The sequence below is a fragment of the Dunckerocampus dactyliophorus genome, chromosome 9 (assembly GCF_027744805.1).
Source record: "Dunckerocampus dactyliophorus isolate RoL2022-P2 chromosome 9, RoL_Ddac_1.1, whole genome shotgun sequence".
Classification (NCBI taxonomy): Eukaryota; Metazoa; Chordata; class Actinopteri; order Syngnathiformes; family Syngnathidae; genus Dunckerocampus; species Dunckerocampus dactyliophorus.
The window spans coordinates 15,836,105-15,851,273 of NC_072827.1; the positions used below are offsets into that span (position 1 = coordinate 15,836,105).

The window sequence follows — 15,169 nt, forward strand, 5'->3', positions numbered from 1 at the left end:
GAAACCCACAGCTCTTAGTCTTGCAAATGAGGTGGAGCCAGGGCCGAGCCAAAACAGTAGATGCTAACGAGCCAGTATCAGAGTCGTTCATACCCAACTCAGGGAGGGACACTTCCCTTTTATCGGCGGTGCTAATGTCAGGAGAGGATTAGACCACTACTCCGCCCAGGCTTAGTGTAAGGAACCAATAGGAGGAGGGTGTTGGCACACCAATTCCGCCCACTCTTACTGTATTTAAGGCCTAGGCTACCAGCACTTATTAGTTCGCTGACGAAGCTCTTTGGATGAGGAGCGAAATGTCCGACACCTTCTTCACAGAAGTACAGATGACGTCTCAAGAAGCCTTTTCCTCGATGCACAACTCCTGTACGACTGAGAGCCTACACAAACTTTTGTTCTTGTTACAATACATTTTTCTGTTAATATTTTGACTTTATTCTCGTACAATTACAGCTGTTTTTTTTTTCATTTTCCAACTACTTAAACGTTATCATCTTGTAATATTTTGACGTTATTCCCATTTCATTACTTTTTCCAAAAATGTACACTTTATTTTGTTTTGCATAATATTATGACTTGAAAGAAATATTTTTTTTCATTGATATTTGAACTTCATGCTGCTAAAATGACGCTATTTTTCCTTATATAACGATGTTATTCTCGTAAAATGATGACGGTACTTTTTCTTCTGAGATGATAACTTTTTTGTCTTAATATTTTCACTATATTTTTGTAAAATTACTGCTGATTTTTCAATTTTGTGTATATTTTTTAAGTGTTCTTGTGTTCTTCCTACATTTTTAAAATGTGTCACGAGCCCGTAAAAAAACTGCCACGGGACGCACATGGCCCTCGGGCCGCACTTTGGGCACCCACGTGCTAGAACCATATGAATGTAGGTCAAAATATGTAGTAAATATATATCATCATCGTCGTTGCTTATTAGCATAACAACCCAGCAGTCCACAGGTTTTGAAAAAGATGATAATAAAAGAATAAATACAAAATCATTCCAATCAATGGATGGTTAAAACTGCATATCGAGTGATTACAAAATTAGATTTGGCTTGTTTACATAAAAGTAGATGTGACCTCAGACGACAGTGAAGACCTGCTAGTTTTGGACAGTGACGTTCTCTCCAGGACCCCCATCCTCCGCATAATCTGCTGCAATCTTCTCCTGAACTTCTCCCCCACAAAAGCATAGAGCACCGGGTTGACACAACTATGCAGTAGGCCCAGACTCTGAGTAGCGAACATGGCCTGATCCACTGCCATCCTGGCAGGGCACTGGTACGTGACTATTTTTGCTCGGAAAAACGTGTCCGTCATTACGGCGATGTGGTACGGCGTCCAACACAGCAGGAAAGCAACAACCACAAACACGATCACCCTCATGGCTCGTTGGCGCTGAAATCCCCCTCGGATGTGAAGGAGGCGCCGGATTGTCACACCGTAACAGGGCAGCATGATGGCCAAAGGGATAACAAAACCCAGAGAGTGGCGAAGAACTCTTGTGGCCAGGCGCCATTCGTTAGCACTGCTGGGATCGTAGAATTCAGCACACACTGTCTGACTGGAGTTGTTGGACGAGAAGGATGAATAAAATAACGCCGGCAAGGATAGAAGTGCTCCTATGGCCCAGACAGCTGTACAAATCCCCCAACTGATGAGCTGCCGGTTCGACCTTCGGGCCTCCATCGCTCGTACAATCGCCATGTAGCGGTCCATACTGATGCACGTTAGGAAGAGGATGCTGGAGTAGAAACTGAGCTCTTGGACGATGGTGATTATTTTGCACATGGTGTCTCCAAACACCCAGCCCTTCGTGACAGAGGTGGCCCAGAATGGAAGCGTGACGGCCAGCAGGAGGTCGGCAACTGCCAGGTGGAGGAGGTAGAGGTCAGAAGGGGGCAGCGCCTGTTTGCTGAGGCCGATCACAAGACCCACTATCAGATTTCCAGGGATGGCCAAAAGAAAGATAATGATATAAAAAACACAGACAAAAACTGTCACAGCATCCGGGATTGAAAATGGGCTGCAGGGTTGAGTCCCTGGGTCTATGATGAATTCTGTGTCATTGTAAGTAAAGTTGAGTTCTTCATATGCCAAGTTGAAGTCGATAATGAAAGACGACGAGCTGGGTTCTGAGGGTGAGATGAAAACATAAGAACACTGAACAAAATGTACTTGACACCTGATCAATATTAACACTCTGTTTTAAACTCAAACTACACAGTATGGTACACTGAATCTACTCTCTTACTCCATTTAGATGTATATTTGATGTACATACCCCTACAGGTTCCTTCAAAAAATAAATCATTTTAAGCAAGCAAAAGATTAGAATACTTGCCAGTCATTGTGGTGGCTTCTGTGTGGCAGGCAGGACACAATGTCACAAGAAGACAAGGAACAAGCTGACTTTGTCAATGCTCCTCCCCTCATCACAGCTCTATTTTCCTGTTTGCTCACGGCCTTGTCATTTGTGTAAGTATCACGTCAACAAATTAATGAGTCTACACATTTTTATGACAGTGTCTTCTCAAGGTTCAGTAGTATAGGAATGAAACTTGGATACGCTTTAGAGTAGTCAGCGTACAGCAGTATAGCTTTATTAACCTCTGAGAATAAGTCAACTGATAGCAATGATTGTTTAAATAGTTGGGGTAGGCTATACTGCAAATTTTGGTGCCGAGTTGATATCAAGTAACTACAGGGCCACTATTTCTGATATCAATACTTTCACTTGAAAATTGTCAATACCATTTAATAATGTCCCGTTTAAATTGGTGATCACAATTATAATCAGAATAAAGCACAGCACTAAGATTTTAGAGCAGGGGTCTGAAACTTGCGGCCCACAGGCCATTTGTGACCCACAGGACCATATTTTGCCAAAACTTTCCTGTCCTTTCCTGTTATATTAATATTAATTACATTGTGGCAAACTTTAATCGCACAAGAGATGATCAGAGGCACTTAGCTTGTCACACAATGAAACAAACAGGATGGTCACAGGACAAAACATTAACTACAAACATGATGCGAACACACAAATGACAGCACAACATGTAACAGGTCAGTAAACACACATAGGGGGACACACCACCACTATGGGGAATAACAAACAACTACATTAACTTTAAACACGCAACTTTAGCAACTTTTTACAAAACAAGTGCTGCAAGGCATGCTGAAAAGCCGGAAGCATTGCCAGTGGAATACTTGATGTGCCCCAGCCTTACCCCGACTCTACTTTGAGTGGTCCGCAGGTGAGCTGAGTTTGAGACCCCTGTTTTAAGGGGTAAAAAAGGCTCGGGTTGTCTCAGAAGATGTTTCGCCTCTCAACCAAGCAGGCCTCATCAGCTCATGCTCAGAGACTAGATAGGACAGCGCTAGTCAAGTTTATCAACAAACCTGTTTGTGAACAATTTAACAATATGTAAACACAACATAAGACAATGTAACAATATCAACAAAATCATACAATTATTCCCTTCTTCCTTGTTTAAGCAAAATATGATCAATAGTGCAAAAATAATTAAACAAAGGCAAAAACTACTATTGGCTCTCATTCAAATGCCAAATATAAATACTTGTATAATAACAGCAATATGAACAGCACAACAGAAACACACAGGTGAAATTAAAAATAGAAGAGAACTGAAAAATATTGATGTTATCGCGTTAGTATTCATCTGATACTGGATCGATTCGCCCATCCCAACTACAGCGGAACCTCGGTTAGCATTTTGTGGGTAACGTCAGAAATTTACGCCACAATTTTGCCTTGGTTTGTGTACAATTTCAGCTTAGCGTACAAAATTTTGCACATCTTATCGTGCTGTTAAGACACTGTGAGCGTTAAACTGTGTTCTTAAGGTATTTTTTCATCACAAAACGTCCTTGTTAGCAACCCATTAGCTTGCCACTACATGGAAAGAGGAACTGGAAGTCAGCTACGTCGCCTGTCTACAATGTCATCATCGGTTGAATCTCAAAAATCCCGTTTTTATTGTTTTACATGCATAAAACAATTCCAAATGCATATAAGTGACAATTGAAAGGCATTTAAATGAACATTCAAGGTTACTTTTACTTTCATTGAAGACGAGACGGTTCCCAAAGACACAATGTGGCAGCAAGAGCAACACGGACACTAACTTCCTGGTTTGTCATGAGTTATTTCCTTAATTCGATAGTGTTTCTCACCTTCTTTGTCAATGCTGGCACTTGCAACTTTCTGTAGCTCCATTTTGGGTGAGAAACACCACTGAATTCAAGAAATAACTCATGGCAAAACAGGAACGTGTTGCCCGTGTGGTGTCTTGCTGCCACATTGTGTTTTTGGGAACAGTCACGTCAAAGAATCACGTCTTCAATGAGAGAAAAGTAACCTTAAAAGTATATTTATCCCCTTCAGTCACCATTTATATGCATTGTTGTCAGCACATAACACTATAATTGTAAAGCTATAAAAAGGTATTTTTGTGTTCACATTTACGGCTTTCGGGAACAGAATAGGATTTACATTATTTCTTCTGGGAAAAATGTATTCAGTTAGCGTCCGTTTCAGTTAGACTCGGACTTGTGGAACAGATGAATGACACTAACGAAGGTTCCACTGTAAATAGCTGTCAACACAGGTGAGTACTAAGACAACAGTGTCTTGCCTACATTGCAATCAAGCATGGTGCCATTAGCGTCAAGGTGCTGCATGAGTGCTGCCGGCACTGCTACGGTTCATTTAAAGAAACATGAATTCCAACTAGCCTGTGACATTATGAAGCAGAGCATCAGCCCAACATTCCAACATGATAAGGAGCACGACAAGCGCCTTGTCCAGTAACAACTTGTGCATCTCTGGTGAATTCCATGTCCTAAGAGGATTAAGGCAGTGTTTGGGCACAGTATGGACACTGGATGTTGCCAGCTATTTAGACAATAATAGCTGTGTTATTTACATGTATACGCTGTTTTCCAAGCTGCGCACTGACTAGTCTAAGTTAGTTATAGTCAAGTTTAATTTCTATTGTATTGTCCCTAGAGAAGATATGTTTTTTGGATATGATTAGTCCTCACTTTTGTGAAATATAACATTGTATATTTACCTAATTACATATTTAAGATACATTGTTAAAGTCACCAATAACAAGCGAAGTAACAAATTCAGCATACTATCAGTCCTAACCAATACATTTACTTACTTATACTCATATTATGTGTTATTGGTTCTCAGCATTTTTTCTCTCATAGAGGTTTATAGATACTTTACTGACTAGATGTTTTTTTGGTCTGTTTTTTTCCCAGTACAGCACTTCCCTTTAAAACACGGGCCACATATTCTGTGTCATAAGATTTACTGTCACACGGTTTGTAAACATGAAAAGGGAAACCATCAAATGTTACAACATACTCAAATCAAATAAAGTGAATATGGAATTAGAAATGTCAAACTTATTCTTCCATTTTCCTCTGCTTATGTGTGCTATTATTGGGACGGTGATGTATCAGACATTATACTAATTATCATCCCTACAGGGAAATTATATATGGTGTGTATTCTTATTGCATGTATTGTTCCACACACATGCAAGCATGCAAGGAGAGCCGTCAGAGTGATCAATCTTCACACTATCACTTTTGGGTGAATAACTGTTGGTATGAGTGAAGGAAAATGGAAGGATGCAATAATTGAATACCCAGTGTGCAATGTATTGTGGCGCACGTGGACATCTGGACCCATGCCAACAGATGAAAACTACCACATGATTCCTGGCTGACTACTAACATTAAGGAAGTCCATGACATCTGTGTTGACACGTGCCAAACATCATATTTCCTGCTGTTCCAGACTTCCAGTCTTATATATGCCAGGGGTGTCAAAACTGCATCCACATAGGACCGCATACAGAATAATTAAAAGGACATACATTTTGGGCATTAAAGATGCTAAAATCAATCCAATGTTGGTCTCTGTGTCTGTGCCACCCAACATCACAATCTAATGGGATCATACAACACAAATTTATCAATATTGGTATTTTTCATCTCATTCTGTTTTTGCTGGCTCGTGTATTCATACAAGAATGGATGTAAAAAATTTTGTGGTTTCTAGCTTCATAATGGGGAATTTAAAATTTACCCTCAACCAGGAAATGATAAATTGTGGACTATATTGTATATTGTGACTAAATGTGGACTATATTGAGCGTGATGAGTGTCCTTTTCCAAGCAAGAAGAAATGGGGCAACATTGAACAGACATACTGTGGAGGTGCTTGGTGCAACAAAGGATATGTAGAAAGGGTGGGTGGAGGAGCACTTGTGGCGTGCAACACATTGCTTAAAATGGAACTTGAAGTACACACTTTTACATGTCGACTGATAAAACAAAACAAACGTGGCACAACCTTTCTCAAATTTATTTGCTAAACTGTTTTTGCCGATGTTGAAGTGGTCCCACTTTGATGAATGTACAATCACGGCACGACAACTAAAATGCAAAGAAAAAAAAATGCTCTTTCTTAAATCAACCTGCCTTTTGTAAAAATCCACCCACCATCCCATTCACAGTCATTTTAGATTTGGTTCAGAGAAGAAGAAAAAAAAGTTATTTCCTTTATGCATTCGGTCTACACTGTAATTTTCATAAACTTAAGGCCTTTTTCCACTAAAAAGCAGAAATATCCTGATTACAATGACAGCCCCGTGTTTAATGAATGACAAGAAAGTGCACCGAGTGTTCAAGTAGGCTGTATCATACCACCAAGCTGCACAGGAACGAGGGTTAAGCTATTATGTGGAAGAGGTAACAATGGCACAGAACTGACGTTGAGGGGGCAGAGGACTGAAACAGAACAACTACACAGCTCCAAGTGACCAAGGACACATCTGGGTACAATTCATCTGCATTAAAGAATGATACAGCTACTCTAAACTGGCCGCGAAAGCCAATACCGAGTTGAAAAAAAGGTGAATAAGAGGATTTAGGAGGATTCCCTAAATAAATGCCCCCCCCAATTTACACCTTTCATCTTTTGGCACGCCGTGGGTCCCTGCCATTACTAATGGTAACTGAAGACTTTGCTGCAGCTTGAGGTCCGGCGACGGAAGCTGGAGGAGCACCGTTGCCAGGCGACCGACCGTTTGCTCGCCCTACGTTCCCAAATGCAGAGTCACGGGGCGCTCCGGGTGCTGAACTGCCACCGCTGTTATTGGGAGAAAACTGTGGCATGGACCCATTACCTGTGGGTCAAGAAAGATATTTTAAGATATTTCATCCTTCGCCTCCAGAAGGCTGCACTCCAGATTATAACATATATTACACAGTAGGACACACTATAAAACTTGCAATCCTACCAACACACTGTGTACCCAGCGTTACTCATTAGCGCCGATGAGTGTGAGACGCTTTGTCCTGTTTTGGGAGTTGAACAGCTTCCGCGGTCCAAGCACTCCAAGCAGAAACTATCGTCATTCTACACTTGATCAATTTCTCAAATGAAAACCCGATGGCTGTGTAAGACTTCATAATGTGGTGTCAGCGTCCACTTCACTACTTCCTGACTCTGCACTCTTAGCATCATGGGAACTGTACAGTAGTTCTTTCAGCCATAAATTAGCTGCATTATTGTTTAAGCCGCAGGGTTCAAAGAGTGTGACAAACGCAGTGGCTTATTGTCCAGAATTTACGGTACATATGCTGGCCACGAAGTGCCTGCATATTTTCCATATTTGCCCAAATGATGTGCTTGTGGTTTGAATTGTTTTTCTACAGATTTTTATTTGTTTTGATCGAGGTTTTAGCTATTCCTGTTCTGTGGCTGTATAGCAACTGCATATTGGCAGCAGTTACCACCGCAAATGCAACCACGCTGTTCCTTGTACTGGCATCCTGGGGTTTTAAAAGGTTATAAATGGGTCAGAGACTGAAATCCATCTGCTGCATGTGCAATCATCTAATATTTCTGAATTTTTACAAAACATCTTCAATAGCAAATGGTACAATTAAATCAAATTCACCTAAACTTACCTGGTGCAGGAGTTGTACCTGAATTCTGATTTGGCGGAGAGTTTCCCCTCTGATTCTGGTCAGGTTTACCCTGTTTGAAAAACATTAATTCTGGTGAGCAGGCACACGCTTGTATGATGAACCAAACACCAATACTGGACACCAGCAGGACATATAAGTTATGTATTCACATGCTGACATTTATAGTCCAGTTTAATCTGTATGCACAAAATAAATGTACAGTTCTTGTATTTGCACTAAGGCAATGAACTACTATGAGGAAAATTGACTTTTTTTTTTTTTTTTTAAACAAACAAACACCTCCAGAATGTGTGTTGTCCCCCATTTTGTTCAAGTGTGATGCAGCAAGACACACCACTATTTGTTTTTATTTATGGAGAGTGACTGGGGTTTAGCACAGAAACATTCTCATGTAAATAGGCCAGTTTTTAATCTAGTGCAGGGCATGTACATTATTTATTTAAAAAAACAAAACAAAAAAAACGGGGGGACTATATTTTTCACTATGCTAAAACTGACCTATGTTTTTAAAAGATAACATTGAATTTATAGTTGACAAAGCAAATTGTAATTTGTGTGATATTTTATATTTCGCTTACGGACAAAAATGGCCCCGGGCTGCACTTGAGAAATCTCTGTTCATGCGGAATGTGTATTGTGATGAAGTGCTAAGAATCAAAATTTAATCTGACCACTCACCGATTTATTTTGCTGGTTTGCTTGGGCAAGCAGCTCTGGATTTGGCTCACTAAAATTGGGCACTTCTGAATACACCATACAAAACCTGAAGGACATTCAACATTTTTAATACAATAAAAACATCAGTTATTCGGTTTGTTGTGCAAAATAGTTATTGAATAAAAATTATTTGTTGTACAATATGTATTCATATTCCGATCTATTTGTGTAGGGAAAAAAAATATCAAAAAGAGGCAGGTGATACAGCACAATAGTTAAACACAGTGGCTTGTATTCTTTATGCAATGAGCTATGCTAAAAATTTAACATTGCCGCATTTGCACAAAATATGGGAAATATCGGATCAGTATTTTCGATGGCAGATTTAGTTTGACCCAGTATCAAATCGGAAAGGAAATCAGTGCGGTATCGTACATCACTACTAAATATGCCTCACACTTTAAATTATAAAAATGAACCACTAATGAATGATATACTAGCATGTCTCACAGCAACTATGGTGCGTTCAAGGACCGCCAAAATACTGTGAGATTTCAACACTTAGTGGAAAAAGTAGTATCACAAGTATAAAGAAAAAAACATGTAAAAATTGCGTTTTAACTTGAGTTATCACATGTTTATAAATGACCAATGTAGGGTGAAGGAGATGTTTTCTGTGGGGGAAAAAAACTGCCTGAAAACAAATTTTGTTTTTTAATCCAAAATTTGAGGTGCTGTGAACGCTGAATTGCGACTGCAATGATCCACTGTTCACATATTTTTACATTTCAAGTACTCCCATTTGAGAACCACTGCTTTAGGCTAATTATTATATACAAAAGAAACTGCTGAAAAGCACTTCTATGGTCACACATACCCCGTGTATTTTTAGCCATGTGATCCTGAACGACCCTTGACGTCTTCAGTATGTCAACAAAGTGAAGTATAAATTAATGCCAAGTTAACTCACTCTCCAATCTTCTGCAGATCACCACCTCTTCCAGTGTAAAGTGTCAGGCAGCCTTTCCATATGGAGGCATATCTAGGACAGAAGTCACATTATGTGTTATGCATGTCATAAGATAGCATTTTAGGTCAAGATTAGTCAGAACAGCCTCTTAACTCATCACCACTGTTAGTTCGATAAAGCAGTATGAAGAATTGATCCAGCCTTACCCTCTGGTGAGTTTGATAATGTCCCCTGGTTGAATTAGACTACCCAGTTCATCCCAAACAGAGATAGCAATACTCCCACTCTTGTCTGCCACCTTGCAGGATCGTACTTCATGGCCATCTTTTGTTTTGGTGACTCGTCCTGTGTGAACAAAACGAAACCAAAAAAAAAAAAACATAGGACATATGTTGAGCAGCAAAATACGTGTTTTTAAAAAAAATCCCGTTATCGCGTTAGCCTGCCCCTTTAAGACTACACGAGTCCCTCGCAAGGGGACAGACCTTACTTACCTATTTCCAAAACGATGAATACAATATTAAGGTTTTTCGATCCGGGCTTTACATCTTTAATTAAGAAAAGCGCCTCGGTTGATGGTGCGGCCATTGTCTGTCCTGATAGCCTCTTGTCACTTGTGCAGCTAGCAACAACAAGCTAGCCTTACGCTGCAGTTTGAAGCTACATTAGCAGTAGCCCTACGAGCATATTAGTCAGGACAATTGCTAGATAACCCCCACAGTTGGTCTAACACACAAGCGCTAACTCCCCGGGTGGTAAAGTCACATAGCATACACGTGAAGACCAAACGTAAGTCACTTTAACACAGCTAAGGCTGCTAATGCTATCGAGCAAAATTGGCTAGTAGTTTGCTATGTGACAGATAGCTCGTGGTTAGCTACTTTTCTTTCATTTTCGTGTCGAGTCTACTTGTTTCTGACAAAAACCAATGACAGCTTGTGTCATCATATATTATACAAGTTAAAAAACGCAATAATGTGATACTGTTAAGTGCTATACAGCACTGCATTGAGCGGGCGTAAACATTTAAGTAGTACTTTGAAAACGAAAACTAACCTAGTGTCTCTATGCAAGAGTAGCTGACTTAATTTGACGGCAGTTCTGTTTTTTATGGCTAGGTAAATGTTAACAAAAATCGAAACTGAAGCGCAAAGCAAGTTTTAGTTGACCGATCACAACGCCTTGCTTTGACTATTACTCGGGAAGACCTACGTCACCGCACGGCTGCCGGCAATTTATAAATTTCGGCCTCGTCCATATTTTTCTACAGAGGGGTGCGCCTCGTGAAATGGCGTGTTCCTCTTTGGAGTGAGTCGAGTTGAAAGGTCAAATGTTGCTTTAAATATGATGTTGTGAAAATGCTTAACACCACAAACATAGACCTCAATATACATCATCCGGAAGTGAAAATGGCGTACTTGGTACCAAATGAATTCCCACTGCGAGTCACAGTGAGATCTCACGCTTAGGAACATGGTTAGGAAAACTTCAAAGTAATCAAATGAACTGTTCTTGTATCGGGAATGCCTGTTTTTCACATACAATTAAAGACAGAGTCAAACCATTGACTATGTACTTCATTTTGAAAAAAATCGTCGTCACGAACAGGATTCGAACCTGTGCGGGGAAACCCCATTGGATTTCGAGTCCAACGCCTTAACCTCTCGGCCACCGTGACGGATATTAAAGAAGGAAGTGACGTTATATTTTCAAGACTCAATCTGCACACATAGACATGTGCATGGTATACATATAAAATACTGTACATAAGATAATATGTGTATAATATACAGGAAATATGTATTATTCTCAAATGAAGCACATATAATGTTGTGTATGAAAGGATGTACTGACGGGGTGGTACTGACGCGATCCGGACACAGGAGGGAGCCAAGCGCCATGAAAACGTTTGTTGTCGTGGCGTAACATTAAAAATCATTAACTAACCTATCAGCCTCACATGAAAAACACCATAACGCCAAATTACTAAATATAAGGATTGAGGCAGTCGTTTTGTCCATGAGCGAATGAGCCATTTACAAATATAAAGTCTTCATTTTTATATGTACCGCTTATGTTTATGTACATAGTTAACATGGGTGGGCGGCTTGATACACGTATCGATAGTATTGATACCGATGACGTGATTGTGTTTTTGTTGTTGCGTTGTTCACATTGTTACAGCTATGATATTGTCATATTTATACCTTGTTATATTGTTTCCAAACTCGGGTTATAATTCCCAGTATAATAAGTTATTATGTTGATATTGTAACCATTGTCTTCTAACAATGTATGTATGTGTTGTTAGAGTGTATGTTGTTAACAAATAACGTTAGAGCCCAAAGTGTTTTTTTTATTTGTGTCTGTATTCATTGAGGGTGAAAAAGGTACACTGTTTGGGGGGATAATTAGGTCGGGTTCTGACGTCTTTCCAGCACGCTACCGGAAGGAATTAACAGTCTTTGACCGTTGGCGGGAGGTGTACAATGTGAGCGATATGGACCTTGATATTTTGAGCACTGGATTTTACTCTATGGACTTTTAAAGGAACTTCAATAATGCTATAAGTGCATTTTTTATACCTCAATTACAAGTCTGGAGAATTTTGATTTACACCTCACTCGTAAGCAATGCGTCGGACAGATCTTCTTGGTAGCAAGTAGTGTCCGCGTTACTGCTATACACAGGACACTACATTAAGTCAAAGACTTGTGACACTATGTGGACATAGAAGCTTGCTTGGAGCAAGTGGCAAGAAGGATGGCATTGTATTGAGTGTACGACTTTGACTAGCGAGCTATGCTAGCTTGCTAGCAGCTACAAGTATGCTTGCTAGCAGCTATGCAATTCATGGACCCATGCAATTCATGGAACTATGCTACCTTGACAGTTCACTTGCAAATAATACACAGAGCTACGTCGTGGATTGGAGGAAGAGGACAGTGCGAAAGGACATAGATTCCATGAATTTCAACGCCGGCTTTGGACGGGAGGACAGCCACACCTGATTTCATCCGCTGCCGATCAAGTCTTTCAACGCAGGGCGCCCAACGGCTCTGTGCGAAGAGATACGTGAAGCGCTACCATCTTAGCAATGGCCATTTAGCAAGTGTGTACACAATTTTCGGACAAGTCCAATGCATTGGTTTATTGTTTGATGAACATTGTACTTTGAGTGCTCTGTCATACTGGTGTTGTGTTCCATTAAAAAGTGACAATATGGATGAGGCTGCTTGTGCTGGCGCAGAAGCTCCTGTCGCGGGAGTGGATAAAGACAATGAAATACGAATTAATGACGGATCAGTTACAAGTAAAAGACCAGTTAAGTTGACACATAAGGCACTCTCCAATAAGATAGAACTACAACGTACCAGAAAAAGTTTACTTCATAAATTGAAACACTTAAGAGACGGCATTAAAGACGTCGTAGAAAATAATAACTTAAGTGAGGTAAAACATGTCTTTGACAAAATGTCTTTGTGTGATGAAGCCATAGGTATTCATGAAACTATGGTGGCTTTAATGCCTGTAGAAGGAGGTGAAAAACAAAATGTGTGGTTTAAAGGAAAAATGTTGGTTGAAGATTGTTTTATGTCTGATATTAAAACATGGTTGAGTAAGGGGTCAGTTCACAATGTGCTCAGGGTTGACGATATAAATCCAGATGATAGTATTTGTAATGTTTTGTGCAAAAGGTCATATGTTTGAAGTAGAGGGTCAGGCAAAAGAAGTACATGTAGTGGTGGAACTACAACTTCAGAACGCATCAGAGCAGAAGCAGAGCGGGCGTCTCTTCTTGCCTGTGCAGCAAGCTTAAAGAAAAAACATTAATTGGAGGCACAGGAGAAACAACCGCAGGAACAGTTGAGGAAAAAGAAGGAAATGTTCGAGCTGGAATCTGTAATTGACGCCTCTAATGCAAAAATAGCGGTCCTGCAGGCTGCTTTGGACTGTGGAAGTGGATCAGGAAGTTCAACTACCCACAATAAATCAAAACACCCAACAGTGCTTGATCCTGACGCTGAGCCATTCGTACAGACACACCTGGAGACCAGGACACGAGTCCACTTCAACCAATGGAGAGATGCTGACCCCAACATAGGAACCGATTCCTTACATAATGCCATGCAGGACTTGCATTTAACAAGTGTTACACCAGCAGTTGTGCCCCATGAACAGCTGGATCTGCCCTCACTAGGACACATCATCTATAACATCATGCATCAAAAGAACGACATAACACCTGCCCTAGTGGAACAATAACGCTCAACGTCACTACCAAATAGAGAAATACCAGTGTTTGATGGAGACCCCCTTTAATACTTACATTTCATAAAATCGTTTAAATATGGAGTGGAGTCGAAAGCAAACCAAGCAGATTGCTTGTATTTCCTGGAACAATTTACGACTGGGCAGCCAAGGGAGTTGGTTCATAGTTGTCAGCATACGGGCACCTGAAATAGGATACAGATTGGCCAAGAAGCTGCTATAGGACAGCTTTGGAAATGAATACAAAATTGCAACCTCATATGTTGAGAAAGTATTGGCTTGGCTAGCTGTGATTTCAGAAGACGTTAAATCATTGCAATCGTTCTCACTGTTTCTAAGGAGCTGTTCTAATGTGATGGAAGAATTAAACCACCTGCAAGAGTTGGATATGCCTGTGAATATGAGAAGCATCATTGCAAATCTACCATTCAAGATGAGGGAACAGTGGAGAACAAAGGCTCATGATATTTTGGAGAAGAACAAACATAGAGCCCGGTTTAAGGATGTTGTTAAATTCATAGAAAGACAAACAATGATATTGTCTGATTCACTCTTTGGAGACATACAAGATACAACCTTAAATCTATCAAGAGGACCCAATAAAGGCACTTTGAAATCAACATTTAGCAGAGTTAGAAGTTTTGCTATCATGGAAGATATACAGGCGATGTTTTATCAGGTTGGAGTTGCTGATGAAGACAAGGGTGCGCTTTTTGTGGTGGCCAGATGGGGATGTCAGCCATGACATCCAGGAGTACAGGATGACTATGCATCCTTCTGGAGCTGTGTCATCTCCAAGTTGTGCTCGCTATGCTCTTTTGAAAATGACAGAAGACAACTCCGTCGAGTTTGCCCCAACAGTGACAGACACAATAAAGAACAACTTTTACGTCGACGACTGTTTGAAAAGCATGCCTTCGGAGCAGGAAGCTGTGGATATGGTGAAGGCTCTGACAGATATTTGCCACAGAGGAGAATTCACAATGACAAAATGGGTCAGCAACAGCAGAGGAGTGTTGCAGACAGTGACCAGGGAGCATCGTGCTAAAAGATGGGAAAATTTGGATTTGGACCGTAATCACCTTCCAATTGAAAGAGTTCTTGGACTAGAGTGGTGAGTGGAGACAGACTCCTTTAAGTTTCGGATGGCAGTAAAAGAACAACCATACACAAGGAGAGGAGTGTTGTCCATCATCAGTTCCATTTATAACC

The 15,169-nt window shown here is 40.4% G+C and overlaps 1 protein-coding gene and 1 non-coding gene across 2 annotated transcripts; both read right to left on the reverse strand.

The window, feature by feature from the left end:
• Window positions 1-34: 34 nt before the first annotated feature.
• LOC129187630 (C-X-C chemokine receptor type 2-like) lies at window positions 35-10,998 on the reverse strand. The gene is made up of 6 exons (XM_054787178.1): window positions 10,180-10,998; window positions 9,892-10,030; window positions 9,686-9,757; window positions 8,737-8,821; window positions 8,056-8,107; window positions 35-2,147 (listed from the first exon to the last, which is right to left on the reverse strand). The coding sequence occupies exons 1-6, from the start codon at window positions 10,271-10,273 to the stop codon at window positions 1,072-1,074; spliced, it is 1,518 nt and encodes a 505-aa protein (XP_054643153.1). The 5' UTR covers window positions 10,274-10,998; the 3' UTR covers window positions 35-1,071.
• A 283-nt stretch (window positions 10,999-11,281) lies between these two features.
• Window positions 11,282-11,363, reverse strand: trnas-cga (transfer RNA serine (anticodon CGA)). The gene has a single exon. It is a non-coding gene; the product is annotated as a tRNA-Ser (tRNA).
• Window positions 11,364-15,169: the final 3,806 nt, after the last annotated feature.